The 26,749-nt window shown below is 55.7% G+C and overlaps 1 protein-coding gene across 3 annotated transcripts; it reads left to right on the forward strand.

The window, feature by feature from the left end:
- The first annotated feature begins 14 nt into the window (after positions 1–14).
- GMEB2 (glucocorticoid modulatory element binding protein 2) lies at positions 15–24,844 on the forward strand. 3 transcript variants are annotated; one of them, XM_059896375.1, is made up of 11 exons: positions 500–514; positions 970–1,030; positions 8,723–8,887; positions 9,260–9,357; positions 9,912–10,039; positions 15,651–15,754; positions 18,302–18,459; positions 20,293–20,364; positions 20,760–20,897; positions 21,214–21,336; positions 22,164–24,844. In XM_059896375.1, the coding sequence occupies exons 3-11, from the start codon at positions 8,757–8,759 to the stop codon at positions 22,820–22,822; spliced, it is 1,611 nt and encodes a 536-aa protein (XP_059752358.1). In that variant the 5' UTR covers positions 500–514; positions 970–1,030; positions 8,723–8,756; the 3' UTR covers positions 22,823–24,844. The 3 variants fall into 3 exon arrangements, with proteins under 3 accessions (XP_059752357.1, XP_059752358.1, XP_059752359.1); XM_059896374.1 differs by lacking the exons at positions 500–514; positions 970–1,030 and adding an exon at positions 15–52; XM_059896376.1 differs by lacking the exons at positions 500–514; positions 970–1,030; positions 8,723–8,887 and having other exon boundaries at positions 9,281–9,357; positions 9,917–10,039.
- Positions 24,845–26,749: the final 1,905 nt, after the last annotated feature.

Below are 26,749 nucleotides of genomic sequence, written 5' to 3' on the forward strand. Positions count from 1 at the left end.
CCGCCGTCGCCGCCCGCCCGCTGGCGCCCGCGCAGGCCCGGCCGCGGCCCAGGTAAGCGCCCGCCGCCCCCCCCGCGGCGAGGCCTCTCGCTCCGCCGCGCGCCGCCGTCCAGTCAGGGGTCCCTGCGGAGCGTCAGGACGTTACGGCGGGGGGAGGGGAGCGGGGGAGGGGCGGCGGCGCGCGGCGGGCGTCACGGGCGTCAAGGGCCCGCGTCAGGCGCGTCGGCGGCGGCGCGGCCTCCATGTTGCCGGAAGGCGGCGGGCCGCGGGCGGCGGGCGCCGGGGAGGGCCCTGGGCGGGGCTGCGTGGAGAGGGCCGCGTGGGTACCCCCCCTTCCCGTGGGACCGCGTGAATTCTCTCCTCCCCTGGGGGCCGCGTGGCTAATCTCCCCTTTCCCGTGGGCGCCGCGCGGATGCCCCTCTCCCTTGGGGGCCTTGTGGATACACCCCCTCTCGTGGGGGCCTGGTGGATGGCCCCCCCTTTTCCGTGGGGGCCGCGTGCGTGCAACCCTTTGGTGAGACCCGTATTTGCTTGAACCCCGTTGTAGGAACCAATCAATATGGGTCCATTGCCTGTTACATATTTGGTTAACTTTATAATTCATGTAGTCGAGCGACTCTTCCAGTGAATCAACGTTTTCTTTCTTTGCTAACACTGCAAATACAGTTTCAGTTACATGAGTCTTTTTTAACTTACAAAAATCTGTGCATAACTGAAGTATATAACTTGATGAGTTAAGTATGCACCCATAAAACTACAGTCTATGCCATTAACCTGTCAATCACCTCCAGAAGTTTATTCCCGCTCTCATTAGTTTGTGATAAGAACGCTTAACTAGCAAAATTTTAAGTATACAGTACAATATTGTTAACCATAGGCTCTATGCTGTACCTTAGACCTCTAGGACTTAGTCATTTCGCATAACTGAAGCTTTGTACTTTTTGATGTGTCCCATTCCTCCTCCACCAGCTCCTGGCAACCACCATTCCACTGTCTGCTTCTCTGCGTTTGATTATTATAGATTCCTCATGTAAGTGGTAGCATGTAGTATTTTGTCCTGTGTCTGGCTTATTTCCCTTAGAATGATGTTCTCTACATTCATCCACGTTGTCACAAATGGCAGAATTTCCTTTTTTTTTTTTTTTTTTAAGGCTAAGTTATATTTCATTGTATGTGTATACCAAATTTTTATTCATTCATCTGACCGTGGACATTTAGGTTGCTTCCACATCTTGGCTATTGTAAATAACGCTGCAGTGAACATGGGGTGCAGGTGTCTCTTGGGTATCCTGATTTGTTTTCCTTCGGATATACACCCAGAAGTGGGGTTGCTGAACATATGGTAGTTCTATTTTTAGTCTTTTGAGGAGCCTGGGTACTGTTTTCATAGTGGCTGCACCAGTTTACATTCCCACCAACAGTGTACAACAGTGTGGGTCAGTCCGTTTAGGGTAAAACCAAATGGATTAAATAAATTCCAAATGTAACAAGATAAATTAAGCAGACTGTTCAAAAATTATTTCTTTGTAGGAAGTATAAAACTTTGGGAAGACATACTGGACGGGGGGGCGGGGATTTGTACATATACATCATACACTTAAGAGCCCAGTGCGTCCTGGCTAGGTGTGACGCAGGGTGTGGTAGAGACTGGGCAGCTAGTGCATTGCGCCCCCCTCGCCCCCCAGGAGGGCAGGGCCAGGAAGCCCAGATTCACAAGGAAATGCAGGACTAGAGGGACCACCTCCAGGGATGAATTCTTGTGACATTTTTCAAGAGAAGCCAGAAATCTGGATTTTTAGAATGTGAACCCTGTAAAATTTGAAAAAGCTGGCAACTAATTAAAAATTTTGAAACACAGTGAGAATCAAAGAAATTGTGCTGGGACTTCTCTGGTGGTCCAGTGGGTAAGACTCTGCGCTCCCAATGCAGGGGGCCTGGGTTCGATCCCTGGTCAGGGAACTAGATCCTGCATGAATGCTGCAACTAAGAGTTTGCATGCCGCAACTAAAGATCCCGCATGCCGCAATGAAGATCCGGCATGCTGCAACTAAGACCCTGCGCAGCCAAGGTAAATAAATAAATATTAAAAAAAAAAAGTTGTGTCTGTGGGCCACTGCTTTGTGACCTCTGCTATGTTTCTAGTGGTATTTTTATCAAAGGAAAATATTTGTGTTTATTTGGAAGACATGGAAAGTCAGATCTGAATCCAGTGTACTGACTGCACACTCACATTTTTGTCCTGTTTTTGTATATTTATGCCCAAGAATGCTACTTTAGAAATACTTCCTCCTATCTTCTTTACCTCAAGGTTAATTGGGAAAGAAGAATTTTGAAAACTTGATGTTGGAGAGGCAGGAATTCGGTTTGTGTGTTCCCACTGCTTAGCGGTTTTGAGATGTGGGGGTGAGCACAGCCGCCCATAGGGTGGGTCCCTGCCTTTCTGCAGCTTTGAGCTCAAGCGTGGCTTTCTGGCCCCCTTGGAGTCCACCCGGTGAAAGCAGCGGTACCTCGGTGAGAGCCAAGCACCACGGAGCAACGTTACTTTAAGGGCGATTTTAAAGTGGTCTTTTTTTTTGGCCGATGTGCGGCTTGCGGGATCTTAGTTCCCCAACCAGGGATTGAACCCGTGCCCCCTGCAGTGGAACCGCGGAGTCTTAACTGCTGGACCGCCAGGGAAGCCCCCCTACGTGTAGCTTTTTGAGGAACTGCCACACTGCTTTCCAGAGTGGCCTCACCGTTTTGCTTGTCTGCTAATGGTGCAGGGTGGTTCCAGTTTCTCCACATCCTGACCGCATGTACTTTCTGTTTGTTTGTTTACAATGACCATCCTGATGGGTGTGAAGTGGTGTCTCCTTGTGGTGGTTGTGTGCATTTCCCTAGTGATTAGGGATGCTGGACACCTTTTCAATGGCTTACAGGTTATTTGCATATTTCCTTTGGAGAAATGTCTACTCTGAGTCCTTTGCCCATGGTTTAAGTTGTTTTGTTCTTGTTGAGCTGTATCCTGGATGTGAATCCCTTGGCAGACACATGCTTTGCAGGCACTTTCTTCCAGTGTGTAGGTTGCCTTTTCAGTCTCCTGAGAGTGTCCTTTGATGCACAATAGTTTTTAATTTTAACGGAGTCTAATTTACCTGTTTTTTCTTTTGTTGCCTGTGCTTTTGGTGTCATATTCAAGAAATCATTGCCAGGGAACTCCCTGATGGCCCAGTGGTTAGGACTCTGCACTCTCCCTGCCGAGGGCCTGGGTTCCATCCCTGGGCAGGAAACTAAAATCCCACAAGCTGTGCCTGTGAGGCCAAAAAAAAAACAAAAGAAAGAAAAAGAAAAAGAAATCTTTGCCAAATCCAGTGTCAGGAAGATTTTCCCCTGTGTTTTCTTCTAAGCGTTTTACAGTATTTGCTCTTATGTTTGGGTCTTTGATCCGTTTTATGTAAATTTTTGTCTGTGGTCTGCAGATGTCCAGTTGTCCCATCTCCACATACGGATGAGACCGCCCCCATTCCCCATTGAATGGTCTTGGAACCCTTGTCAAAAATCAGTTCGCCATATATGCCAGGATACAGTAGCATTTTTTTTGGCCCATTTAATTTTTTTAAAAGATTCGCAAATGGTAAACTTTTATGGTTGTTTGGTGTACAGTTCTATGCGTTTAACACCTGTATAGATTCATCGTGTAGCTGCCCCCGTGACTGGAATACAGAGCAACCCCGTCACCCCCAGAATCCCCCTTGTGCTGTCCTTTCATGCCGCATCCCCCTCCCCCAGCCCCTGGCACCAGTGATTTGTTCTCTGTCACTAGAGCTTCGTCTTTCCCAAAATGTCACGTAAGTGGACTCATACAGTCTACAGGCCCACCTTGTTTTATTGGGCTTCACTTTTTGTGCTTCGCAGATACTGTATTTTTTACAAATTGAAGGCTCGTGACAACCTTGAATCGTGCAAGTCTATCAGCGCCATTTTTCCAACAGCATTTGTTCACTTTGGGTCTCTGTGTCACATTTTGGTAGTTCTCGGGATTTTCGAAACTCTTGCGTTATTAATATGTTTGTTACAGTGATTTGTGATCCGTGATCTTTGATGTTACTACTAAGACTGAGGGCTCAGATGGTGGTTAGTATTTTTTAGCAATAAATTATTTTTTCATTAAGATATGTATGTCATTTTTAGGCAAAATGCTATTGTACACATAATAGACTATAATATAGTGTAAATATAACTTTTATATGCACTGAGAAACGAAAAATGTCACGTGCCTCACTTTATTGTGACATTGACTCTATTGTGGTGGCTGATACCTCCAGGGTCTGCGTGTGTAACCCACTCAGCATGATTCTCTGGAGATCATCCAGGTTGTTGCACGTATCCAGTAGCTTATTTATTTATTTTTATTGCTGAGTAGTATTCTTTTGTATGGTTTGTTTCTCTTTTCATCTACTGAAGGTCATTTGAGTTGTTTCCAGTTTCTGACAGTTATAAATAAAGCTGTCATAAAATTGTGTGTACGGGTTTTTAAAGAAACCCCAGTCTTCGTTTCTGTGGGGCAGATACTTAGGAGTGGGGTTGCTGGGTCATGTGATAAGAGTACATGTAACCTTTGAGAAACGTCCAGACGCTTTTCAGAGTGGCTGCACCAAGCAGCTGGGTGTGAGCATTCCACTTCTCCACATCCTCACCGTCTTTGTATCGTCAGCTTTGTGTTGGTGCTTTTTAAGTTGTTCTAATAGGTGTGGTCGTATTGTTATGGTTTTAGTTTGCATTTTCCTGTGGGTTACTGATGTCAAGCATCTTTCTATGTGTTTACTGTTTTTTCTTTTAATATTTATTTATTTATTTATTTGGCTGCACTGGGTCTTAGTTGTGGCATGTGGGCTCCTTTAGTTGCGGCATGCGGGATCTAGTTCCCTGACCAGGGATCAAACCCAGGCCCCCTGCACTGGGAGTGCAGAGTCTTAACCACTGGACCACCAAGGAAGTCCCTCTGTGTGCTTATTTGGACTTCTGTTTTGGTGAAGTGTCTGTTCAAACCTTCCGCCTACTTTTATTTATTTATTTAAAAAAAAAATTTGTTTATTTGGCTGCATCGGGTCTTTGTTGCGTTGTGCAGGCTTAGTTGCTCTGCGGCATGTGGGATCCTAAGTTCCCTGACCAGGGCTCAAACCCGCGTCCCCTGAATTGGAAGGCGGATTCTTAACCACTGGACCAGCAGGGAAGGCTCCACTTCTGCCTGCTTTTAAATTGTGTTGCTGTTGCTGAGTTCTTTGTATGTTCTGCATGCAAGTTCTTTGCCAGACATGCGATTTGCAAGCATTTTCTTCCACCTGTAGCTTGTCTTTGCATTTTCCACTATATTCTCTATTCGTTGTATTGCAATGTACATACTTCATTTTGGGGCAGGTTTATGTTCACAGCACAGTTGAGCAGGAGCCCCCAGAGTTCCCATGTACCCCCCTTCCCAGCCTCCCTCAGCACTAACATGCTCACCAGAGTAGTATGTTTGTTACAGTCACAAACCCCAGTTGACCCGTCATCAACCAGAGTCTATAGTTTACATTGGGGTTCACTTTTGGTGTTGTACAATGTATGTTTTATTTTTATATTTTTTAATTAAGACTTAAGTTTTCAGAGCACTTTTAGGTTTCCAACAAAATTGAGAAAGAGTTCTAGAGACTTCCCATGTACTCCCTGCCCCCACACGTGCATGGCTTCCCCCATTAATGAAATCACTCAACAGAAGGGTACTTTTTTTACGAAGGATGAACCTGCATTGACACATCAGAACCATCCGAAGTCCATAGTTTACCTTGGGGTGCCCTCTTGGTGTTGTACATCCCGTGGGTTTTGACAAATGCGTGATGGTGCAGACCCACCATGACGGTATCACACAGAGTAGTTTCACTGCCCTAAACATCCTCTGTGCTTCACCTATTCATCCTCCTGCCCACCCCCCAACCCTCTGGCAACCACTGGTCTCTTCAGGCTGGCTTCTGTCACTTCACAGTGTGCATTTAAGGGTCTGCCATGTCTTTTTTTTTGTAATAAATAAATTTATTTATTTATGGCTGCGTTGGGTCTTTGTTGCTACGCGTGGGCTTTTCTCTAGTTATGGGGAGCAGGGGCTACTCTTCGTTGTGGTGCACGGGCTTCTCATTGCGGTGGCTTCTCTTGTTGCGGAGCACGGGCTCTAGGCATGCGGGCTTCAGTAGTTGTGGCACGTGGGCTCAGTAGTTGTGGCTCATGGGCTCTAGAGCGCAGGCTCCGTAGTTGTGGCGCATGGGCTTAGCTGCTCCATGGCATGTGGGATCTTCCCAGACCAGGGCCGAACCCGTGTCCCCTGCATTGGCAGGCGGATTCTTAACCACTGTGCCACCAGGGAAGTCCCCGCCGTGTCTTTTTGTGGCTTTGTACCTCACTTCTTTTGTCTCTGGATGACCTTCCAGAGGTCATTACATGGAATACCCAGCTTGCTCACGCATTCTCATTTTGAAAGACTTGATTTTTCTGTCTGCTTAGAACAGTGTTCTCCCCCTTCAGAGGGATATAGAAGCGGGACCACCATGTAGGCCCTGGCACCGTCCCCTTTGAAGCTGTAGGTGGTCTATGTTTGCGCACATTGAGTCCCACCAGCAGTGTTGAATGTTTGCTTTCAGCTGTCAGACATGCCTAAAGAACTGAAGGGAACAGTCATTTATTGTGTTTATCCAGATATTTACCATTTTGGTTGCCTTCCTTCATTCCTGAAGTTCCAGGCTTCCCTCTGCTGTAATTTCCTTCTGTCTGAAGTACTGCATTAGGTCTGATTGTGGCCAGTTCTCTTAATTTTCCTTTATCTGAAAATGTCTTTATTGTGCCTTCATTTCTAAAGGATCTTCTCACTGTTGTAGAATCCTGGGCTGAGGCTCTTTTCTTTCAGCATGTTAAGAATGTCCCTGCCTCGGGCTCTGTGGTTCTGAGGAGAGAGTCCCACAGGCCTTCAAATTGTTGTTCTCATGTGGAAATACATACCTTTTTATCTGCTGCTTTTGGAATGTTCTTACGTTGTCCTTAGTTAATTTTCGGCAGTTTGATTATGTTCTGGGCGTAGATTTCTTTGAGTTTATCCTGTTTGAGGTTTGTTGAGCTTCTTGAATATGTAAGTTTGTATTTTTCACTACATTTGGGAAGTGTTCAGCTATTATTTTTTCAGAGTTTTTTTAGCATCACACTTTTTTCTTCTTTCCTTCTGGGACTCTGGTGATACAGATGGCCAGCTTTTTATATTGTTCTGCATTCCCTGAAGCTCGGTTCATTTTGTTTTTCCATCTTCTTTCTGTTGTTCAGATTAGATCGTTTGTACTGACCTATCTTTATTTTCATTGCTGTATCTCTTTCCACTCTCGTCTCCATTCTGATATTGAGCCCACCTGGTGGATTTTTTTATTTGTTATTATATTCTTTAATTTTCAAATTTCCGCTTGGCTGTGACTTCACTTCCTGCGGCAGCCCTTTCAAGGACTCCACTTGTGAAGTGCTCCACTTGTGAAGCAGGAGCGCCCGCAGCTCTGAGGTCACTGTGGATTCCAGTGGTCGCCTTGGACTGGGCTTCTCTTGGGTAATTTTTCCCTTGAGAATTGGTCAGACTTTCCTGGTTCTTTGTGTGTTAGATAATTCTGGATCATATTCTGGATACTTTGAATATTGTGTTGTGAGATTCTGGCTCTTGTTTAAACCCCGTGGAGGATGGAGCGTTTTGTTGTAGCAGGAAATGGACCTGGGTTGCGGGTTCTGAGCCCCCTCTGTGGGCAGGCGTGGTCCTGAATCAGTTCAGCCTTCCAGCCTGTGCAGTGTTCTCTGGATCTGTCCCATAGGTGCCACCCAAGGCCACTCTGAGACCTGGGTGGGGGTCGACCCTGGAGGTCGGTCCTCGAAAGCTTTGGTTTGCCATTTAGGATCAGGTCCAAACACGGACAGGTGAGGAGTGACCCAGGCCTTTGCACACAGCTGGGGGCAAGCCCTTTCCGCCTCCCTCCTCTCCGCAGTCTCCTGCATACTCTCTGACCCCCAGAACCCCCTTCCTTGTGCTTTGGCTAAAAGCCAGGTCTCTTACGTGTCCTCCGTGCTGCGATGCATCAGTACCTGGTCTGCCCTGAGCCAAGCGCCAGAGGATGGAGAGCAGGAGAGCAGTGGGGTGCCTCTGGGTCCCCGGAGTTTTCGATGCCTGCCTGGCCGTGACCGTCATGGAGTTTAGAGGGCCTGGGCCTTGCTGGAGGGCAGAGCCAGCAAAGACAAAATAATGCCTGGGAGGGTCTCCAGACCAAAGACAGGATTCATCTCCGAGGGCTTTCTTTTGTTTATTTTTGGGTCGTGCTGCAGCATGCGGGATCTTAGTTCCCCCGACCAGGGATCGAACCCATGCCTTCTGCAGTAGAAGCGCAGCGTCTTAACCACTGGACCGCCAGGGAAGTCCCTCCGCGGGCTTTCTGTGCACAGCCCTGAGTTCAGGGCGTGGGACCCACCTCCAGAGGCGTCTGCCCACATTCTGGTTCCTTCCCCGTCCCCCGCAGGTGACCACTGGGCTTTCAGGCCTGTCATGGCTCCGAGGTTCTTCCAGGGCTTCCTCTCTCAGTGCTCACTCCATCCCTGCCAGAGCCCCAGGCCCTGGAAGAGCCCTTCTCTTGCATGGCTTCTGTCAGAAGGTAGCGAGGTCCCCGTGCAGACCCTGTGCCCCCCTGTTGCCCTGCAGGCCCGGTGCCCTGGCGCCTCCTGTCCGCTGAGCCATGGCCACCCCCGATGTGAGCGTCCACATGGAGGAGGTGGTGGTGGTGACGACGCCCGACACGGCGGCGGATGGCAGTGGCGTGGAGGAGGTGAAGACCGTGCTGGTCACCACCAACCTGACCCCGCACGGGTGAGGATGGGCACCCGGCCTGGGGGCAGGGGGCGCCAGGGGACGCAGAGCCGCCACCCGGCCAGGAGCGAGTAACGCTTCCCTGACTCTTCTCCCGCCACCAAGGTCACAGCTTCGTGTCCCTAAGCGCACGGTAACTTCTCCTCTGACAAGAGCACAGTAGGGCCAATTAGGAACTGGGTTTTCCAAGGGAAGCCGAGGAGCAACGCCTGTGGGGTCAGCAGCGCGGTGACGGACAGCGCATGGCCCTGAGCCCGCCGCGCCGTGACCTCGGGCTGGACTGGAAAGTCGGGCAGGGATGGCAGCAGAGCGCGAGGCTGGCTGTCGTTGGGGGTGTTAATGTCTCCTCTCTCCTCTCCTCTCTGTTCCCAGGAGTGACCTGACGGAGGGTAACATGGAGACGGAAAACGCCGCGGCAGCTGCTGCAGCCGCGTTCACAGCGTCCTCGCAGCTCAAGGAGGCCGTGTTAGGTAGGGAGCCTGCCTTCTCGCGGCAGCGCCCGCAGGCAGCTCTGGAGGTGGCTTTTCCGAGGGGACGGTCCTCCCATCAGTAGGGGGCCAGTCAGAGGTTGCCGAGGCTCTCCTGTGGGCTCTTCTTCAGAGGTGGCGCCACAGAGGCCCTGGCTCCAGGGTCTCCAGGTGTGGCCTTGGCCTGTGGCTGGCGGGGAGAGCTTGGTTTTGCGGTTCTACTTAGTGTAGCTGTCAGTGAGTGGCAGTGAAGATGATTTATCACCTTTGGTCTTTTCCTGTTGCCTAACACTGAAGGCCTCAGAGCCCTTCCGAATGTTAGGAATAGGTTTTCTCTGGAATTGTGCCGGGTAAAGTTTGTTTCCTTCAGTGGCCCTTTACTTCGGGCTGATGAGAAATGTCCCCGCCCACCTTGGTCCTGCCTCAGTCCCTCCTGGATTTCAGTTTCTGGTTTCTAGGTTGGTAGTTAATGTTGTGCTTTTGCAGGAAGTGCTTTGGAGAAGTTATAACTGATTTTCTATGTTGCCCCTTTCCCTGTCGACACACCTGGTGAGAAGTGAAGATGGCTGAAGAGGAGGAGAGCCTGGAGGCCGAGATCGTGTACCCCATCACCTGCGGGGACAGCAGAGCCAACCTGATCTGGAGGAAGTTTGTGTGCCCCGGCATCAATGTGAAGTGTGTTCAGGTGAGGGTTCTGATGCAACCAGAGCACAGGCCTGCGTGCCGGGCTGCAGGGAGGGGCCCCCAGTACCGCAGCTGTGAAGCAAACAAAAGAAGACCCCTACGGCAGGGGGTGTGACCTGTGGGGGGCAGTTCAGAAGGCAGAAATCCCGTGCTTGGGAGAGCAGAGGAGAAGGAAGGAGCCTTCAGGGACAGACAGGATTGTTGCTGGGGCACACGGAGAGCCTCAGGACAGAGATTCTCTGTTCCTGGAGCAAAGCTGTGGAGAGAGGCTGGGAAGGCAGCTCTGCTGACGTTGGGATTGGCAGTGACCCTGCTGGGCAGGTTGAACGAGAGGGATGCTTTGCAAAGACTCCTTAGCAGCCACGAGTAAGATGGAGGGGAGAGGTCTGCTCTTTCTGCAACACGGTAGTTTAGGTACCCAGACTCACCTTGTGCTGAAAACAGCCAAAAATGCCACTTAAGATATTTTCGTAACGCATCTTCTAGATGCCTCCTTAAGCTGGCAAAAGAGGAGGAAATAGTCATGCCCAGGGCCTGAATAAAGGTGGATTATAGAGGGAGGCCAAGCACCAACCCTGGTTTTTGTCTGAGAGCCTTTCCCTGACACTGGTTTTCTCAGCCTCATGGGGCTGGTGATGAGAAGGTGAAGCCCAGGGCTCCCAACTTGGGTGTGTTGTTGCGGGCAGAGATTGTCCCTGTGATGCTGCTACTTCCAGAGGTCTCTACCCTCAGTGTTGGGGGTTAGAGAGTATGCTAATCACATACTCCCCGTCCCCTCTATCCCCCAGGACATGGAAAACTCCTGTCTCATGTCTTAGCACCGGGTGGAAGAGAGAACCCTCTTGAGGATTCACATGTGGCCTGTATAGTGTGAACACCTTTAGCTAAGAGTTTAGTCGTAGGTTGTTCCTGGCTGGCAGCTCCCCCAGGAATCTGACAAAAGCAAATGAACAATCCTTTTTGGTAGAACTCATCTTTATCTCAGGTTTCAAGTAATTTTGGCAGACAAAGTTCCAAGAAAAGGAGCAGCTCACAGTAAAACAAAACAAAACAAAACACTGAGCACACAGGAAATAAAGCACCTGAATGAGTGCACACAGAAACCACAGACAGCAGAATCAGACCCACAAATGCTGCAGGTTGGAATTTTGAGACACAGAATATAAAATAATTATGTTTAATTTACTTCAAGAAATAAAAGAGGGCTTCCCTGGTGGCGCAGTGGTTAAGAATCTGCCTGCCAATGCAGGGGACATGGGTTCAAGCCCTGGTCCGGGAAGATCCCACATGCCGTGGAGCAACTAAGCCCATGTGCTACAACTACTGAGCCTGTGCTTTAGAGCCCGTGAGCCACAACTACTGAGCCTGCGTGTCACAACTACTGAAGCCCGTGTGCCTAGAGCCCATGCTCCGCAACAAGAGAAGCCACCACAATGAGAAGCCCATGCACCGCAACGAAGAGTGACCCCTGCTCGCCACAACTAGAGAAAGCCCATGCACAACAATGAAGACCCAACACAGCCAAAAAAAAAAAAATAATTAATTAATTAATTAAAAACAACAACAGCAAGAAGCTACAGGGACTTCCCTGGTGGCACAGTGGGTAAGACTCCCAATGCAGGGGGCCCTGGTTTGATCCCTGGTCAGGGAACTAGATCCCACATGCATGCTGCAACTAAGAGTTCACATGCCACAACTAAGGAGCCCGTGAGCTGCAACTAAGGAGCCCACCTCCCACAACTAAGACCCGGTGCAATCAAGTAAATAAATAAATAAATATTTTTTTTAAAAAAACAAACTAGAAGTGAAAAACAATTAAAATTGAACACTTAAGTGGATGGATTTTACAGCAGATTAGACACAGTTGAAGAGATAATTAGTGAAATGGAAGATAGAAGTGAAGAAGTTATCCAGACAATCATCCCCCAAAATGTCATGAGGGAAAATGGAAGCACAAGAAAGTCTAATGCATCTATCTGAATTCTGAGAGGAGAGAGCATCTGAGAACTTCCATAACCAAGGAAAGATAGCAGCCCACAGTTCAAGAGACTTAACAGATCCTAAACTGAATGAATAAGAGGAAACCAACCACATTTCAAAATCTACATAGGTGCCAGCACAAAGGACCTTCCACTGGCTCCTGGGACACTTTAGCATCAGAATAATGAATGATAGTCATGGATTATGATTCAAGTAAAAACAAGAATCTATGGGCCCATATTTATTGCAGTGTATTTCATGTTATTTATTTACATTGACACAAGGGAGAGGTTAAACTCTTACACCAACTAACAAATGTAGAAGGGGTGCTGGAGCCAGAGTGCCACAAGGGGGTGCTGAAACTAGTCAGGGGAAGCTGGATGAGGGACAGTTGGGTCTCCAGGTACCCCCATCATTGAGGTACCGCTTACAGAGGCAAAGCAGGAACGGCAGGGGGAAGCCTGCAGATCACTCCCTAAATGTGATGACATTTGGCCATCAGTATCGGGACCAGCCTTCATCCCGGCCTCCTGATCAAATGGGCAGGGATTCTGTGGCATTTCCGACAAAAACCCACAACCCAACTCTACTCGGGAAAACGTCAGACAAAAACTGAGGGACACAATTTTTGTCTACAAAAACACTGACCTGCATGCTTCACAGATGTTGAGGTCAGGAAGACACCATCGGGCTGAGGAGCTGCTCAGGGGCAAGGAGGCAAGACGCAGTGGTCAGTGCAGCGCGAAGTCAGGCCATGTCCTGCATCAGAGAAAAGTTGCCACAAAGGCCGTTATTGGGACAGTTTGTGAAATTGGAATACTGCCTGTGGATCAGATAATAATACATTAATGGTAGTTTCCTGATCTTGAGAGCTGTGTGTGGTTATGTAGGAACCTTGTTCTCAGGAAATAGGTGTGAAGGACTCAGGGCGGCTACCCCGCGAGTGTTTAGAGATGGGCCCTGTGTGGAGAGTGAGGCTGGGGAAGGGGCCGCTGGGGTTCTGTGTACTGTACCTGCAGTTATTTTGTAAGGTTGAAATCACAGCAAAATTAAAAGTTAGAAGCAAAAGAGATGGAATAACGAGAGCAGTGGAGCAAGACCCCCCCTGGCAGCTGAGCTCTAAAGGCTCCCCAGGAGCCGGGCGACCGGCGCAGGGCAGGTCTTGTGCCAGGAGAGGAAAGCTGCACACGGTGACGTCGTCTTCAGAAATTAGGGGAAACAAAGACATTTTCAGGCAAAACTGTGTTTGCCACCAGCAAGTCGTAACTATTCTAAGAAATGATTTCAGGCAGAGGGAAAGTGGTTCCAGAGAGGAGCTTTTAGGTGGCCGGAGGCGTGGAGAGCGGAGGAGGTGGGTGAGTCTACGGTGATGGGCTCTGCAGCGCTAGTGCGCGTCCCAGGAGGCTCCGCATGCTCTGTGGTGGGACGGTTGGAGGGCTGTGAGTGGGGTCAGCTGGCCCACCCTGACAGTGGGCACACCTGCCCAACCAGCAGAGGAGAGCCTGGTCCCCCAGAGGGAGGCGGGATGGGGGGGCACGCAAGATGCAAGGGAGAGACAGGCCGGCAGGTGGTGCTGCAGTGTCCGGGTGCGGGCAGGGCCAGAGGTGATGGCCAGAGAAGGTGTCACGTGGTGGGGGCAGAGGCCGGGCCCAGTGTGGACTTCCTGGGCTCGGCCAGCGGCCAGCGAGGTCCTCCGACTCTGACTCTGCCTGTCTGCCCGGGCTCAGGCCTGGCTCCCGACCAGCTGACTGAGGGGATGAAGTGGCTTCCTGACTCAGAGAGAAACAGTGCAGGGCTCAGGCAATTAGGACAGCTGCTCCCATCAAGAGGGGCTTCCCAGGCTGGTGGTGTTTGCCGCGACCAAGTGCGCTGGAGATACAGGCAGACCTCGGAGACGCTGCAGGTTCAGTTCCAGACCGCCTCAGTAAAGCCCATGTCGCAATAAGAAGAGTCACACACACTGTTTTCCTCACACATATAAAAATAACGTTTACACTAGACTGTACTCTGTTAATGGTGTCATAGCAGTGTGTTTAAAAACTATGTACGTACCTTAACTTGAAAGTACTTTATTGCTAAAAAATGCTAGCCATCATCTGAGCTTTTGGAGTGGCAGTAGTAACATCAAAGATCACTGCTCACACATCACTGTAACAACTATAGTAATAACGAAAAAGTTTGAAATATTGCGAGAATTACCAGAAAGTGTCACACAGACCTGAAGTGAGCAACTGCTGTTGAAAAGCGGCGCCGATAGCCTTGGTCAAAACAGGGTTGTCCCGAACCTCCAATTTGTGGAATATGAGTGTCTGTGGAGCACTACGAGGCACGTGCAGCTGAGTTGAGGTGCTTTTGCTCCAGTGGCATGGTAACCTGGGCCCAAGCTGGCACAGACTGCAGGGCGCCCGAGAGGCAGCCGCCCGGGAAGGGGACACCCTGGGAAGGGGACGCCTGGGACGGCCCGCACCCTGGCCGGGGCCCAGCTGTGCATCCAGGCCACAGTTGGAGCTTTCGTTTCTGCCTCTGCTGAGACCAGAGACTTATCCATCCCCAGCCTGCTTGTTTTTTCTTTTTTTTCTTTTTTTTAAATAAAGCTGTGTGCGGGCTTTCTGTAGTTGCAGAGAGCGGGAGCTACTCTTCATTGAGGTGCACAGGCTTCTCATTGTGGTGGCTTTTCTTGTTGCTGAGCACGGGCCCTAGAGGCATGGGCTTCAGTAGTTGTGGCACGTGGGCTCAGTAGTTGTGGCACGTGGGCTCAGCAGTTGTGGCACGTGGGCTCGGTAGTTGTGGCTCACAGGCTCTAGAGCGCAGGCTCAGTAGTTGCTGTGCACTGACTTAGTTGCTCCACGGCACTTGGGATCTTCCCGGACCAGGGCTCGAACCCGCGTCCCCTGCACTGGCAGGCGGATTCTTAACCTCTGCGCCACCAGGGAAGTCTTTTGTTTTCTAAGTAAATGCAGTTTTATGTTGGTTCTTTGGTTCCAGTAATTGCTTGTTTAATAAGACTGAATAGGATACTTTACCTTCTCAGGCCACTGTTGGGGGAAACTAGCAGACCTGTGAGGAGGGGGTCAGGTTCCCTGACATTGAAGTGGACATGTGCTCCTGGGCCGTGAAGGGTGCCGTTAGGGGTGGGCCAGGCCGGCTGAAGGGACATTCACAGCTGACCCTGTGCACTGTGTCTCCTGTTACTTGCTGTGATATATGTGTACGTTATTTGTGGAATAAGTTACGCGTAAGGAGGTTTGCCAGTTGCTGTCTGGAGGGAGGGAGAGAGCGCTGTGCCTTTCTGAGTGGTGTGGGGTCCTGGGGTCCCAGGCATTGGGTGTGTGGTTGGGGGGAAGCGCCGAGCACTTAGCTCCCTCCCCGCTGGGGGCCAGTGTCTGACTACCCGCTGGGGCAGGAGGAGGCCAGCTCCCCGCTCCAGGCCCTGTGCCCGAGGGTCCGGCTCTCACGTGGCGGTTCCTTCCTGAGTCCTGAGTGTCAGCTTGAGAGCCGGCCCGCGGCTCCACCACATCTGCCCTGCCGTCCACCCCCTTTCCCAGGCCAGCTCTGGGGGGCGGAGGTGTCAGGCGGGAGGGAAGGGCGGTGGGGAGGCTCTGTCCTGATTTTGCTCTGCTCTCCCCCCGCAGTACGATGAGCATGTCATCAGCCCCAAGGAGTTTGTGCACCTGGCCGGCAAGTCCACGCTGAAGGACTGGAAGCGAGCCATCCGCATGAACGGCATCATGCTCAGGTGGGCGGGGCGCGGGGCGGGGCCGGAGGCCGGATGGGGCGGGGCGCGGGGCCGGATGCCGGATGGGGCGGGGCCGGAGACAGGATGGGGCGGGGCCAGAGACAGGATGGGGCCGGGGACCGGCGGGAGGGACTGGGCAGGGGTGGGCCGGCGACTCTGTGTCGGGGGGCACTGTGGCCACTGCTTTCTCTTTGGGTTTTGCGTTTTGAAGATGAGGGGCATTTTCTGCATGAGGATTGTGGACAGCGTCCCCGGGGCTGGGCCGCCCACACCCCTGCCAGCACGTGACCCTGTCAGACTTGCAGGGGTTTCTGTCTTGTTTTTGTTTTGTTTTTTTAAAAATTAATTTATTTATTTTATTTATTGTTTTTGGCTGCGTTGGGTCTTTGTTGCTGCATGCGGGCTTTCTCTAGTTGCGGCGAGCGGGGGCTACTCTTCGTTGCGGTGCGCAGGCTTCTCATTGCGGTGGCTTCTCTTGTTGCGGAGCACGGGCTCTAGGAGTGGTGCGGGCTTCAGTAGTTGTGGAGCGTGGGCTCAGTAGTTGCGGCTTGCGGGCTCAATAGTTGTGGCTCGTAGGCTCTAGAGCGCAGGCTCAGTAGTTGTGGTGCACGGGCTTAGTTGCTCTGCGGCATGTGGGATCTTCCTGGACCAGGGCTCGAACCCGTGTCCCCTGCATTGGCAGGCGGATTCCCAACCACTGCACCCCCAGGGAAGCCCTTTCTGTCTTGGTTTGATCACCACCAGTCCCTTACCGAGGCACCTGTGACTGTGTCACCAGGAGGACACCGGCTGTGAAGCTGTCTGCGCGTCAGGACAGCGGCCAGGCCAGCCTTCTTCTTCCTGAGGCAGCACCTACCCCCGTGTGCCTCCCGCCATCACCCCAGACTCGGGTCCCTGTTGAGAGCCTGCGCTTCTTTAAGCTGCTGTGCGTTAGTCTGTCCAGCTGTGCAGACGTTGTCCTTTCTGGAGGCCAGTCTGCCGGCAGGGGTCCTGTCCGGACTGCTTGTGTTCACTGGCAGCGTTGGTCTCCTCCAAGCTGGACTGCTCCTGTGACCTGTGACAGTCGTGGCGTTGACGCTTTCAGGGGGTCTTGGCCTAGAGCCCCGACTTTCCTGTTTTTAGAGTCAGTCCTGCTGGCCTGTGCCCCATCGCTGCCCTTGTCGGTGGCGGGGTCTTGGTGAGGCGTCCACTCACCTTTCTCCCTGTACACTTCGTCTTCCCTTTGAAATTAAGTAGGAATTGGTGGGAAGCTTCAGGCCGGCTCTTCGCTACTTCACACCGACATCAGGTCCTAGAATGTCGAGGGTCTGGAGTGTCCTGCTCAGACTCTCCCGTAGGGCCCTCTGCGGTGCCTGTTCCACCAGCCGCCCTGGTGGCTGTGGCCTGTCACGGGTGGCTCTGAGCTCCTCCCTTCCACCTGTGAAACGGGAAGGGTGATACCCCTTCCAAGAAGGCTGAGGACAGACTAGGCTTTTGCGTTTATACCCCCAGGAACGTTAATGCCTAATTTCCACGTTTTAACATTTCCTGCTTTGGTGGTAATGGCTTGCCCCTCTGAAGTGGCCCCTGCTGCATGTCTGTCCAGAGACAGCCATGGTTTTTCATGGTGTCCAGAGTGGCGGGATCTGGTTGCTTTGCTGCTGAAGGGGCCCCTCTCCTTCCTGTGTTTATTCCCGGGAGAAGCGGCTTCTTGCTGTCCTTGGGCATGTCTGCTGCCCTGGGTGCCTGCAGCCCGTGGGAGCCCTGCCACTCTCCCTGGGGAGCCCCTTCCTTCCCCCGGAGCAGCTTTGCACCCTCCCATCAACCCAGCTCTTTCCTCTCTCAGCACCCCCTGCCGCCGGGCGTGAGTATCTTGGTGGTGCGGCTATGACCGTTTCATTGGAAGAGCACTGCCGGGAGGTGCCATCTGCTGCACTCCCCGGAGCCAGCGCGTTCACGCTGCCCCAAGGCCGAGGTGGGCGGCAGCCCCAGAGCCGTCCGATCCTTTCGCGGGTTGAGGCAGGCCAGTCGAGATGCAGCGAACTGAAGTCCAGGACCTCTGGGAGAGGCCAGAGAGGAGGGCCTGGGGGGTGTCCCAGCAGGCAGGGTACATGTGGTGCCTTCCTGGAAAACTGAGGCTGGGAGGTGACACAGCGAGAATCCGGAGGCGCTGGTGCTGTTGGTGCTTCTGGAGGGTCTCGCTTTTTGGGCCATGCACCAGGTGGGTGTGCCGCCGTCAGCACCTCTTTTGGCCCTGAGTCCCCCTGCGGGGCTGGTGGGAAGCAGAGCGTCTCGGAGAGGCCCAGCCCCTCAGAGCTGGCCGGCACCTCTGGACAGCCACCTCCCTGGGGGCACCAGCCACCTCCCTGGGGGCACCAGCCACCGTGGTCGCCCTTCCTGTGGACAGAGCCACACGCAGGCGTCCCCACGCCAGCTGAGAGAGCTATGCTGGGGTGTTGGAGAGGCCGGCCCAGGAGCCCCGGTGGAGCCCGCCTCCGCAGACACACCACTCTGGGCCCACCCCGGGGCAGGCCTTCTGCGGCTGACACCCCGCCCTCCTCTGTGCAGGAAGATCATGGACTCCGGGGAGCTGGACTTCTACCAGCATGACAGGGTCTGCTCCAACACCTGCCGCAGCACCAAGATCGACCTCTCGGGGGCCCGCGCGTCCCTGGGCAGCCCCACGCCTGCCGAGTACATCCCGCTCACGCCCGCCACGGCCGACGGTACGTGCTGGGCCACCTCTGCTGCCGGCCACAAGCGGGGCCCCCTGTCCGCTCAGCTGTCCCTTCCAGGCCCCAGGGGTCAGCAGCCACCGACTCCTCCCTCACCGAGGAAGTCTAGCTGAATTGCTCTTCCATCCACAGGGAAGACTGAAGTACTTCCTCTTTTTAAGCCATTTTTATTATAAAATACAATGATTCGTATGAACAATAACAGAGCAAACGTCCAGTGCCCACCCCCCACCCCCAGCTTTGACCAGATCAGGGAGCGCCCCACACGCCTGGTCTGCCATCTGTCCTTGCCCTGGGGCCGCTCCCCGTGGCACTTGGTTCCGGCTCGTGCACTTCCCTGCAACTTGAGATTTGTTGGTGTGTTTATGATGTTCTGTGTTGGCATCTGTTGCTCTAACTGGTAAAAGGACTAAACATTTCCTGGAATTATTTCCAGATTTTTGAATACAGAGATTCTTTTTAAAACAAGTTAGCATGAAATCTGGTCCCAAGTTCCCTGTTCATGGTGCCCATTGGTAACTTGGTGGCGCTACCTTCCCTGTGACGGGAATTGCATTGTCCCTAAGTGGTTGCTCCACAGGTCAGTCTGGGCCTGCTGCCGTGGGGCCAGGGACTGTCCTCATGGCTGACCAGACGGTGGTTGGTCGAGGGGCCTTGCCCTGTACTTGGGAGGATGGAGAGGGAGGCTTGGGGGCAAAGTGAGGTCCTGGGGTTCACCCCAAATGAGTCCCTGCACCCTACCTGCACAGGCTGGCAGCCGGCCCAGTTGGGAGTCCCTCCCAGGAGCTCTAGGAACGCGCAGGCTGCCGGCAGTCAGGGCTGGCCCTGGGACTGCACTACACGGCGTGGGAGGGGCTGGGTCACGGCAAGGCCCCCGCCCCCAGGAGACACAGGGAGACAGCACTCCTGGTGGGCCGGTGGCTTCCGTGGGAACAGGGCCTCCTCCGGGTCACTGGGTCCAGACTCTCTGTTCTGCCTTGTAAAAGGCGGCCGCAGTGACAGATCTCCAGGAAGGCTCCGGGCGCTGACGCTCCAGTCAGAGCGCCGTGTCCGGTAAAGGCCACGTGGGGTTTGGGATTTAGCTCTTAGAAGTCTGTTGTCCCTGGGTGGCTTGGATGGTCTGTCGCTTTGCTTAAACTCACCTCCGTGGTGGTCTCTTCAGCCAGAGTCCTCAGAACACCTGAGTTGCCTCTCGTGGAGTTAAAAGCTCTGTATCAGCCCAGACTAAGAAAGAGCTATTTCAGGCATCTAACATCCCCAGCACGACGTCTTTGTCAGATGTGGAAGAGGCCGGCATGAGGTCGGAAAGCTTACCCAGAGGTTAGGTTTCCAGGCTTGTTTCTAAGCCCCAAATGGCCAAATCCAAACTGGGTCCAGGATTCTGCAGACACTAGAGTCAGAGGTGAACCAGCTTGGGTGGCTTGCATCTCTCAAAGTCCTGCTTCTGATTTACAAAAATGGAAACATGGTAGCTGCTGAGATGGATGCTTGGTGTCAGTGAGACAGAGACCCCAAGAGCAGGCCAGGCAGGAAGGCTGGCCTGTGGCCCCTGGCCAGCAGGCTGTAGAAGCTCGTGACCGCGACAAGGACAGCAGAATGTTGAGGACACGTGGACAGGTTCGAGGAGGCATGTTCCAGCTCCTTCTTTGTACATGTTTAACAGTGAATTTAGAACGCAAGGCACGTGTGTGCTCTGTTGTGCTCGTGCACCTCAGTCAATTGTGTGAAAATGCGGGTGGGGGCGGTGAGTCAGAGCTGGGGTGGGTGGTGGGTGGGATGCTGGCCTGCCGCAGGCGAGGCTCACTGGGCTCCTCTTGGTTGCAGTGAACGGGGCTCCTGCCACCATCACCATCGAGACTTGTGAGGACCCTGGGGACTGGACCACAGCCGTCGGAGGTGCGGCCCTTCCTGGGCTTCTCACGGCGGGGGCGGGGCCTTGGGCTTGTCAAAGTGGGGGGGCGGGGCCTTCCCATGGCTTGTCAAGGTGGGGAGGCGGGGCCTTCCTGGGCTTCTCAGGGTGGGGGCGGGGCCTTCCCTCGGCTTTTCACCGAGGGGGTGCGTTTGGGCGGGGCTGCGATCTGCGGCTGGCTTCGCCTTTGCGGACCGCTGGGCGTCCTCTTGCAGGAAGTGCAGGGCCGACCCACTGGACTTACGCATATGGTTGTGGGGGACACTGCTGACCCTCAGAGCCGTGTCCTCCTGGCAGTTCTTTGCTCCTCCGTGTGGGTGGAACCAGCGGTGGGGCTGCCTGTGCAGGACTCCCCATCTCTGAGCCTCTCCTTCCCTCACAGATGACACGTTTGCCTTCTGGAGAGGGCTGAAGGACGCAGGCCTGCTGGACGAGGTCATACAGGAGTTCCACCAGGAGCTGGTGGAGACCATGAAGGGTCTGCAGCAGCGGGTCCAGGACCCTCCCCTGCAGCTCCGAGGTGAGCGGTCTTTCCCTACCCTGGTCTGTGGGCCCGGAGGCCTCTTCCTGCTCGTGGTGGTGGCGGTGGTGGGCGGCTTCAGGACGCCCGTGGGTGCAGCCTGCCCCTTCCGGTTCCGAGCTGAGCCCAGCAGCATTGGCGGGGGTGGGCAGTTAGCCTGCTCCCACCAGGTCCCTCCTTGCCACGGGGACGAAGTTGAGCCCGGGAACCAGGAACCTGCTGGGCCCAGTCCCTCATCTCACCGGGTGGCGTGGAGTGCCCCAGACCCTGCTGTGGGCCGGCCCGTTCTCACCGTGTGCTCGCCCTGCCCTTGTAGACGCCGTCCTCCTCAACAACATCGTGCAGAACTTCGGCATGCTGGACCTCGTGAAGAAGGTGCTGGCCAGCCACAAGTGCCAGATGGACCGCTCTCGGGAGCAGTACGCCCGCGACCTGGCAGGTACGCTGGCCTTGCGCTGTGACCCCCACAGCTGCGCAGGAGCTGCGGAGGCACGGGGTCAGTGACACTGCCGTGACCCCAGCCAGACTTCCCGTAAATTCACCCTCAGCCCCACGGTTCGCCTGTGAGGTGGCGCCTTCCTGGGGAGGTGCCTGTGGCCACGCGTGAGACAGGCTGCTTACGCGCTGTGCCCTCCTTATCTTTTTTTTTTTTTTTTTTTAAATTTACTTTATTTATGGCTGTGTTGGGTCTTCGTTTCTGTGCGAGGGCTTTCTCCAGTTGTGGCAAGCGGGGGCCACTCTTCATCGCGGTGCGCGGGCCTCTCGCTATCGCGGCCTCTCTTGTTGCGGAGCACAGGCTCCAGACGCGCAGGCTCAGCAACTGTGGCTCACGGGCCCAGCCGCTCCGCGGCATGTGGGATCTTCCCAGACCAGGGCTTGAACCCGTGTCCCCTGCATTGGCAGGCGGATTCTCAACCACTGCGCCACCAGGGAAGCCCCTGCCCTCCTTATCTTAATACGTCACCAAGGCAACTTTCCTGCGAGCGCTAGGATGATTGGAACACAGTACAGAGAACAGGGAAGGCCTGTCCCCACGTCGGGCAGCGCAAGGCAGCTGCTCAGGATGACTCTTTTTCTTCCTCGGAGTGGTGGGTCCCCATCAGAGCAGGCCCCACAGAGAGTGTCACTGCAAGGGCCGTGGGGGGACAGGACAGAGCGTCGCCGTGAGGACACGAGGGTCAGGCCCCAAGTCAGCGCAGGCCCTGCTCCGGGCAGGTCGTGGGTGCCGCTGTGCCCCGCGGTCACGCCCTGTCCCCGTCCCCACAGCGCTGGAGCAGCAGTGTGACGAGCACCGCCGTCGGGCCAAGGAGCTCAAGCACAAGTCGCAGCACCTCAGCAACGTGCTCATGACGCTGACGCCGGTCTCCCTGCCACCCCCCGTGAAGCGGCCCCGGCTCGCCAGGGCCACGTCCGGGCCGGCCGCCATCGCCTCGCAGGTGCTCGCCCAGTCCACCCAGATCGCCCTGACCCCCGGCGTACCTGTCTCCCAGCTTACCGGCGTGCCGCTGGGCAAAGTGGTGTCCACCCTGCCCTCCCCCATGCTGGGCAAGGCCATGCCCCAGGCTGCTCCGGCAAGCTCCCCCGCTTCACCGCTGCTTGGGGGCTACACGGTGCTGGCCTCCTCGGGCACCACCTTCCCCAGCACGGTGGAGATCCACCCGGACGCGTCCAGCCTCACGGTCCTGAGCACAGCCGCCATGCAGGACGGCAGCACTGTGGTCAAGGTGGTGAGCCCGCTGCAGCTGCTGGCCCTGCCCGGCCTGGGCCCCACCCTGCAGAACGTGGCCCAGGTGTCGCCCGGGGGCAGCACCATCGTGACGGTGCCCACGGGGGCCGTTGAGAGCGCCGTGGCCGCCCCGGGACCCGAGGAGCACACGGCCACCATCGAGGTGGCCGCCATGGCGGAGGGCCACGAGCACAAGTAGCCGTCGGCGGGGGGCGAGGCCCCTCGTGGGCACAGGGCTGGCCGCCTCTCCTCAGGCCGTGGCTGGCCGGGAGCACAGCGCTGGCACCCGGCGGGCCCCGCGGGGCTGCTGAACCAAAGAGAGGAAACGCCAAAACAGACGGAGCGGAGCGGAGAGGAGCGGAGCGGAGAGGGCGCAGCAGCAGCCTGAGACTCGGGTCCCTGGCTTCTGAGCCTCCTCCCCTGTCTTCTCGGGAAATATATATTTCCATCTGTTGCTTATTAATACTGTTTACATGTGGGGCCTTGGTCAGGAGCCAGGTTGGGGAGGCCGAGGGGGCCCAGGTGCAGCTGGCAGCAGAAGCAGGGCAGGGAGCAGGGCCTCGGCCCGCCGGCTGGGGTAGGCCGTTACTAACACATGTCTTGGGAACTGTCCCCAAGTGTGGAAACCCATGGATCCTATGGATTTGGTTTCTTCCCACAGTTTTCTGTAGGTTTAGTGTGGCCAGCACCCTGTTCTCCCAGCTCTGGAACAGGCATCAGTGGTGCTGCAGGTCTGCAGGTGGCTCAGGTGGGGCTGCAGGGCACCCAGGGGTCGGGCTGAAGACCCCGGGGCACCTGCCTGGCCAGAGGGGCCGAGGGGCCTGAGCAGCACAGGCCGGGGCGGGGGGGGGGAGCACCCTGCCCCCACTCGTGCCTGGCAGGTGCTCAGGGGCTCAGGGGCCATTGCACATGCTCTGGGGGTATTTTTAAGTGAACTCCTTAGTAGGCTTCTAGGAAGAGTCAGGTTTATAGTGTTTTCAACCTAAACAACGCTGAGTGCCTAGCTTCCCGATCTGTTCTGGGTTCCAGAGTGTTTTGTACACAGGGACTGTTGGGAAGGCCCCCAGGGGAGCGAGATGGTGGGCGTCCCCTGCGGCTTTGGCCTGAGGAGGGTGCGTGGAAAGAACAAGCAGGGGCTCTGGAGGGTTCACTCCCAGTTGGGACGTGCCTCAGATCAGGGCTCGTGATCCCCTGTGTTCAGCGTGCTGGTGGGGCCCCCTCCTGGAGGCGGGCTGCACCCCACCGGCCGACACTGGTGCCCCAGGGTGTTCGGGGCCAGTGCTGGGTGAGGTGGGGGCACCCAAATGCTCGCGGGAAGGATGTCCGTGGGCCAGCCGGCCCTCTGCCCTTCTGGTTGTGGACTCAGGAGGAAGACCAGGGAGGAGCCTTCCTGCAGGCCTTGAGCCACTGCAGCAGAGGGTCCCCACGGGCACCCTGGGCCTCTTGTCTGTCACCTGTGGAGACCCAGAGAGAAACCACTGCCCGCCTCGCACTTTGAAGGGAACTGGGCTCCGTCCATCCATCCATCCGTCCTTCCGTCTGTCCGGTGGCCCGGACCCCGCCTCAGCGCCCTTGCCCCGCATCAAGCACCGAGGCTGTTTTGTTTCTGGCGTGTCTGGTTGGCCGCCGTCTCGGGCCTGCTGGTCTCAGCGCGATGTCACTTCCTTGTTCGCTACACGCTCCTCTTCCAGGCGCGTCTCTGATGCGCGTGCGGTGTGAGCCCGTGGACCAGGCGCCCCGGCCCGTCCCGAGTCCGGCTCAGACCGCATCAGCACGTGTCGCTCATGAAACTGGGTGTCTTGTGCTTGGAGCCTCTCCGGTCAGACCTGCCGCCTCTCGGAAGCCGCCCCGCCCGCGGGCCACGTGGCACCGGGAGGAAAGTTGGTTTCAGAGCCACACGGACGGAAGCCACCGACAGCTGCTCCTGCAGACACCGGCGCCTGGCGGGCCCTGAGCCCGGGGTGTGGGGAGGGGCCCACTGTCCTCCAGGAAACCTCAGCCCGCTGTGGGGTTGGGCCATCTCGCTGTGGCCACCCGCCGCTTCCCCCTTCCACCCGCCGGGCGCGTGGAGGCTGTCCCGGCCGGGCGTCTGGGAAGGCAGGACCGCATCTGTGGGGCTTGGAGGCAGCCTGGGGAAGGGAGGCGTCTGAGTTCTACTTTGTATGTTGTTTTGCAAGTATCTGCTTGGTACTTTGATTTAAAATAAAAACGTTTTTCATAACTTGTGTGTGTGTCTGGTGATGAAAGGCTGTGAGTGGGTGGGTGACGTGGAGCGTGCCCCCTGGGGGCAGTGCCTGCCCGCTCCCCAGCCTGCTCTGGAGAGGGTGGTCCGGGGGCCCACGGCCCTTCTGCTGCCCTGAGGTCGAGCGGCTGGCCTTCTTCGATCTCCCCCGTGTGCAGTGGACTTGCTTGGAGTCACCGTGACCAGCAGACCACGGCCAGTGGGCTGTGCTCTGCGTTCTCTCACTCGTGAGGGTGGTGGGGCTTAGCTGATCACGGGCAGCGGTGAGGCCTCTGGGTCCTGGAATCAAGCGTGGGCTACCGCACTGATGGGCCACGGCCTGATGACCCGTCCACGTGGTAGAGGTCGAGCCGCTCGTCAGGAGCGGGTGCGCGGCCGGTGTGGGAACGGGGCTCCCTGGACGTCCGGGTCGGAGGCTCCTGCCGGCGCCCAGGGCTGGGGTCTTCCCGCCCGTCGTCCCCAGCACCCGTTCTCTGCCCCAGGGTCATCACCCTCAAGCCCCGACAGAGAATGGGCAGAGGGCTCGCCTCGGGGCGGTGCTGACGCCGGGGAGGCTGTGGGGGGAGGGAAGCCGGTGTTGTTTGCTGGAGGGGTGGCAGGGGGCATCCTTCCCCACCGGTTTGGGGGACACGTTGGCTTTCTCTGGTCGGTCCTGATCGGAAGCTGCAGTGGCTGACCGAGCTGACCGCCTAGGCTGGTCCTTGAAGAGGCTGTGGGTCCCTCTGTGTCTTCGGTCTCTTGCATCTCCACACAGCCCTTTCTAGGGGTCACGTGACCACCATCCCCCATCCCCACTCCTCAGGAGGAAAGCCGCTGGCCACGCCGCAGGGTCCTCCTCGACCGTGGCCGTGGCCAAGGCGTTTGGGGAGACTCTGCAGCCCAGGTGGGCGGCTGCCCACCTCCGCCCACTCCCACTGGCTGCTCCTGTGTCCTCAGCTGTGGGACCTGCCCAGGACCCCACTGACTCCTCTGAGCCTGGCTCCTGTGGCCTGAGAACCACCCAAGGGGGCATGTCGGGAGTGGAAGGTGTCCAGGGCCGTGAACAGGGCATGGCCACTCCAGGGGCAGAGCGCACTGAGGGGCCCTGGGCAGTGTCAGCGCCTAGGCAGGCAGGAGAGACCACGTGTGGAGAGTGGGCAGTGGGAGGGAGGGAGCAGGCCCGAGGCCGGAGCGGAGCAGTCACCGTGGCTCAGTGATGGAGGGGCTGTGTCTTGGAGGTGAGGTCTCAGGAGGCTGGCCTGAGCAGCTGGGTGGATGGCGGTGCCCCCAGAACTATGTCCTGGGCCATCAGATCTGGGGTGCCCACAGATGCCCCAGGGACGGTGGGCCCCGGTGAGCCTGCATGGGCGGGGGCGGGGCGGGAATGCAGCTGAGAGCTTGTTAACGCCTGGTTCTTGCAAGAGAGGGCGTACACGGAAGCACCCCTAAACTCAGAAGGGTGGATTTCCAGCAGGGACCGTTGCAGCCAGCGCCCGGACCCTGACTCGCGGCACCTGCTGCTTCCTTCTCTAAGTTCCAAACTGATAGTGGACCTGGCGTCTCACTCATCCTCGGCCTGTGTGCGCTGGTTCCTGCAGCCTTGGGCTGGATGGTACCCCGGCAGGGAGAGCAGCGCCGGTGGAAAGCAGGGTCCAGAAAGGGTGGGGGTCTTGAAGGCAGGGCAGCCTCCTGGTGGGGGCACCTCGGGTCACCTTTTCTCCTCCAGCGATTTGCATAACACCCTCAAAAACCAGTTCTTTGATCATTGAAAGCATACTGAAGAGAGTCACGGGTGCAGGTGTAGCCTCTTGGCACAGCCGGGGGCGGACAGAAGGACCCGTCCCCTCCCAGGGGCTGGGGCACGAGGGCACCGTCCACCTCAAGCGAATTCCTGCCCAGTGTGGC

The sequence above is a fragment of the Balaenoptera ricei genome, chromosome 15 (assembly GCF_028023285.1).
Source record: "Balaenoptera ricei isolate mBalRic1 chromosome 15, mBalRic1.hap2, whole genome shotgun sequence".
Taxonomy (NCBI): domain Eukaryota; kingdom Metazoa; phylum Chordata; class Mammalia; order Artiodactyla; family Balaenopteridae; genus Balaenoptera; species Balaenoptera ricei.